The sequence below is a fragment of the Etheostoma spectabile genome, chromosome 7 (genome assembly GCF_008692095.1).
Source record: "Etheostoma spectabile isolate EspeVRDwgs_2016 chromosome 7, UIUC_Espe_1.0, whole genome shotgun sequence".
NCBI lineage: Eukaryota > Metazoa > Chordata > Actinopteri > Perciformes > Percidae > Etheostoma > Etheostoma spectabile.
In genome coordinates, this window is record NC_045739.1 from 26632240 (window position 1) to 26637039 (window position 4800).

Genomic DNA, 4800 nt, shown 5'->3' on the forward strand with positions numbered 1-4800 from the left:
CTTATTTTTTTGTTAATGTGTTTTTGTTCAAAGGACTTTAAGTTTCATATCTTAAGTTTGTATTTTTAATCATTTTATTTATCAGGACTTTAATTATTTTGAGGTTCCTCTTTTCTGTTGTGACAATAATACAAATTATTATCATATTATTTTAATGAGAACTCATAAAAAACTACAAATATCTAATGTTAGGGAAATCTGTTTATGTTTTTTACGTGTTTCTGGATTATTATTTTTATGAATATATATTGGCCGATATGTCAGAATATTGAGAATATTGGATTTTTAAATAACCAAATATTTGTATCGGTATCATCCTTAAAAATCCTTTATCGGTCGGGCTCTAGTCGGTACTGTGTAGTACAAAGTAGTAGTGGAGTGATTTATCCTTTTTTTTCCTGCAGAATGCTTAAGTACTTTCGCCATTCCCTAGTGTAGACATTCAATCTGTCAATCCGTTTCCATGACATTCTTTCAAACGACGCCACCCTAGCCATCTCATAGGCCCACTCCTGGATTGACGGCACGCCTTTGCTCTTCCATCCTCGAAAAGCTGCATTGTGTAAAAATTTGTCCCACCTAGCGTCGAGATCATATATTGCAGTCGAGATCATATATCACTCTCTCTCGCACCACGCAGTTCAAATCACGTACTGCAGCTACGGTAGCCTTCACCCTTCAAAAAGCGAAAGTGAACAAAAGGCCGTCTATCAGTCATGGTTGTTGGAGTGAATGTCAGAGAATGGCGTGGGCGCGCGCTTCATGCTACGAGCGGAAAGGAGAGAGAAAGAAAAAGAGACTGCAGCGGTCCGGAGGATAATTAACTAGTTGAGATTTGGTGTGTGCGTCCAAAGCAGCTCCAATGTTCACTCTTTTTTCTGATTTCGCCAGTCTCCCGCTCTTTTCAATATCCGCATTAGCAGCAGCTGTAAGTCGAAAACGCAAAAGGCGGAGCAGTATAGCCTATATGTCCCTTACCGGCTAACATATTTCAAGATGGCGCATGAATATGGAGAGTCTACCCCAATTTATGCAAGCGCAAATGTAAAATTTCAAATCAATAGGAATACTTGAAATTGATGGTGGTGGTCAATATTCATAAAAATGGACAAGTTTGTGAACGGGCAACACTAATTTTGATAATGAACAAATGTTACACAATGTAGCTTTAAAATAATCTGTCCGTGGCTATCATTAAACTAGTCTGGACCCTGGAGAGCTCTGTCTGTGCTTATAAATCCTTTTTAGGATTGACCCATCTCCCAGAACAAATCATCTTGGGCTGCAATCTGACATATCATACATTATGTGTCCTGGTCCAAAATTCCTGGACCTTATCACAGGACCAGAGGACATGAAGTGATTGGCTGTCCTCTGATTCTCAGACAAAATTAAGTCTCCTATAAGACATGAACACAGCATTATGGGTAACCTGGCAGGGAAGCAATTGGCTTTGCTACACAGTTAAAAGCCATAGTTTTTCTGCCCTGTGCTTTATAGTAATGTGTTTCAGTAATATGTTACATCCTTTTACATTTTACGGTTTCTATGACAACACAATGTTCCTGTTCCAACCAGAATGCAGTGCGACACAACCTCAGCCTACACAAGTGTTTTGTGCGAGTGGAGGGAGGAAAAGGAGCGGTGTGGACAGTGGACGAGAGCGAGTACCAGCGGAGGAAGGGACAGAAGTATCACAGGTACAAACCTCCTCAGGACCAACACACCTGTAGGATCCTGCATGGTCACCTGCTGACGGGCTGCTCCTCAGCCACAGTTCTCTAATAAAAGAACAGGACGAGGTAGGAAAGGCAAGGATGGGGTGGGAAGGAGAAGGGGAAGAACAGGAAAGGAGGGAATGGATGACAAAATGAGGACGTAGGGAAGGAAAGGTGGAGGTAAAGAAGACATTGGAAATTAAATTAAATTTCAGAATCTGCTAATTGTCATTCAGAATCAAATGTCTGCCCATAGCTGATAGAGATAAAAAAGAGTGTGTCTGTGTGTGTGTGTGTGTGTGTGTCTGTGTGTCTGTGTCTGTGTGTGTGTTTTGTGTGTGGTTATATACCTGCGTGTCTGTGTGTGTGTATTGTGTGTCTGCGTGTGTGTGTGTCTGTCTATCTGTGTGTGTGTGTGTGTGTGTGCGTGCGTGTGTTTACGTGTGTGTGTCTGTCTCTGTGTGTGTGTGTGTGTGTATGTGCGTTGTTTGCCTGTGTTTGTCTGTCTGTGTGGTGTGTGTGTGTGTGTGTGTGTTGTGTGTGTGTGTGTGTGTGTGTGTGTGTGTGTGTGTGTGTGTGTGTGTGTGTGTGTGTGTTTCCAGGGACTGTCCTGTGAAGTGGCTCACTTCCTACTCCCATTACTGTCCAGAGGAGGCCTGACTGCCAGCAGATGGCCGCCCTTAGCTGGAGCCACATCCATGTATCGTGCTATACAGAACTACATGAAGAAGTGAAGAATCTGTTGAAAAGACTTCTGTATTTTGTATTATTTTCAAATGACTTGTTAAACATGGCTGTATCATTGGTTATATCAAGATGTTACATACCTGAGTGCTATGGTTGCCCTGAGAGCTCAACACTCTGACAATTAAGAAACCATGTGTAAATAGATACAAAGCCAAGCAAATAAAGAAACATCTGACAACATGTGCAGCATTTAGAAAAAGCACTGCAAATAGAGGAGCTCACAAGACAATAGTAAACTGTTTCTATGGGACAATAAAAAAGTAAAGCACACGGCTGGGACACGCTTATTGTTGCCATGGTTTGTGGCTTATGCTTTCCGTCATTGTGATACGGAAGATGATTAGGGTCACATGTGAAAAAATGTATTTGAATTCTGACTTCTTTTTTAAATCTTAACATTTTTTTTTATTAAAAAAAAAGAAAAAAAAAGTCAGAATTATGACTTTGAACTCCAAACTCAAAACATGGGAACGGGACATCTGAGAGAGAGAGATGCACCGCAGTTATTAGTAACTACAATGATACCTAAAAAAAGTGTATTAAATTTTGTGGAGTAAGACCATTATTCATCATTTCTGTGTCCAGGATTTTTTTGTGCAGTCTGAATTCATGGTTGGATGATGCATTGCAGTCATCCCTGAAATATAAAACCTACCATACTCCCAACGTTAGAGCCCAGAGCAGCGGGGTCGGCTCTTCTGCTACTTTGCTACCTTCCGCAAACTCTTTAATCTCCTTCAGCCTAATACATACAGTACATGCTTAAACCACACTGTTAAATGCCACAATCATAAAAACACAGGCAGGATAGCTGTCACTAGCATCCCTTTCAGCCAGAATTTGCACTTCCTCCCTGCTGTCTTCTTCAGCTCACGGCGGTGTCTGTCCTCCCATAGACTGTGCTGCTGGGTTAGCTGCTAGCGCCGGGCTTACATAGGCAGCTTCTTTTATCAGCAACTCTGCTAACTCACTACGTCCACCCATGTTCTGCTATGCCACGCTACACCCTGTAATGCCCTGCAGTGCCCTGCTATGACTTTAACTACTACAACTACCATTTGCAGTCGCTATTATTGCCACTGTGCATCACATCCCCAACCGGCACCATCAGACTCCACCTACCAAGACAAGAGCCTGGGTCTGTCCGAGGTTTTTTTCCAAAAAAGGAAGTTTTTCCTCGCCACTGTCGCACGCAATAATTTCTTGCTCTTGGGGAAATTACTAGAATTCTTGGGTCTGTGTAACTTATAGAGTGTTGTCTAGACCTACTCTATCTGTAAAGTGTCTTAAGATAAGTTTTGTTATGATTTGATACTATAAATAATATTGAATTGAATTGAATCCGGGCGCTTTGGCCACTGTCGGCAGACTGCTGTCATAGTGCTGTTCTCATGATAATGAATTAAACCACTTTCTCTGCCAGTAATTTTCACAAATTCTAAAACCTAATTTCCCTTACCTGGCCGTTTCTTAGGTCAAGTCCTATTAGGCTGGGTAACATATTTCCCTGTAGTGCCGCAGGCCTACAGAACACATATTTACTTTTTCTTTGCCAGGATGTCGAAAACTGAAAACTTTAAGTTTTCAGCACCACTGAAGGATAGTCAGCTTCAATCACTTTTGATTTCATGAATTCCATCATCTCCTTAAACTGCACAATAATTATCATGCAGCAGAATGCGGCCGTCTGATCCACACACAGAGAAAGAGTTACCTGGCGAAAGGACACCACAGTTTGGGATATCCTGCTGGAATCTGACACAGGCACGGAGGACACCGTCCTCATCGTCCTGGGCCTCACAGGACGCCCAGCAGTGTTTTTAATTGCTCTCCAGTCTGACTGGGCTGCTTCTCCACTTTTTTGTGTCTTAGATTTACCTTAAAGGGTAGCTACCGTTTTATTTCAACCTGGACAATATTTTCCTATGTTATTGTGTCCAAGTGACTGATGAAAACAACAATCTATGACATTGGTCCAGTATTAAGCGAGATTGCTGCAGTCGGCTGCAATGAAACAAGCTACGATGTAAATTAAGAGGGCAATTGTGCAGCTTGTATTTACCTTAACAAAAGTGCTTGTTTTGCCATTGACAGGCTCAGACTAATATTCTTGTGCCTGACAACATTGGGTTGGTGATATCACACTGCAGCTATGATGCAGTAGCTCAACAGTGGTTGAGTGATGTGTGAGCCGAATTCTCTGGGCGGGCAAAGCGGAGAAAGGGGAGTTAATCTTGCCCCTTATGAGGTCATAAGATTCCAGATCCGCCCTTCTGAGGATTTGGATTTAAAAATCCACCTGCCACAGTCACTTTTTACCAGCCACTTTTTTGCC

At 42.0% G+C, this 4800-nt stretch overlaps 1 protein-coding gene and 1 long non-coding RNA gene across 3 annotated transcripts in view; one reads left to right on the top strand and one right to left on the bottom strand.

The window, feature by feature from the left end:
* LOC116692948 (uncharacterized) overlaps positions 1 to 428 on the bottom strand; it is a 4300-nt gene extending 3872 nt beyond the window's left edge. The window contains exon 1 of the long non-coding RNA XR_004332819.1: positions 418 to 428. This is a non-coding gene — a long non-coding RNA (uncharacterized LOC116692948). The remainder of the gene's footprint in view (positions 1 to 417) is intronic.
* The window catches only part of foxp3b (forkhead box P3b), a 47049-nt gene extending 44424 nt beyond the window's left edge, over positions 1 to 2625 (top strand). For both annotated transcript variants that reach the window (XM_032521581.1, XM_032521580.1), the window contains 2 exons: positions 1579 to 1700; positions 2321 to 2625. In XM_032521581.1, coding sequence (XP_032377472.1) covers positions 1579 to 1700; positions 2321 to 2378 — 180 coding nt within the window. In that variant the 3' untranslated portion in view covers positions 2379 to 2625. The remainder of the gene's footprint in view (positions 1 to 1578; positions 1701 to 2320) is intronic.
* The last annotated feature ends 2175 nt before the right edge of the window (positions 2626 to 4800 follow it).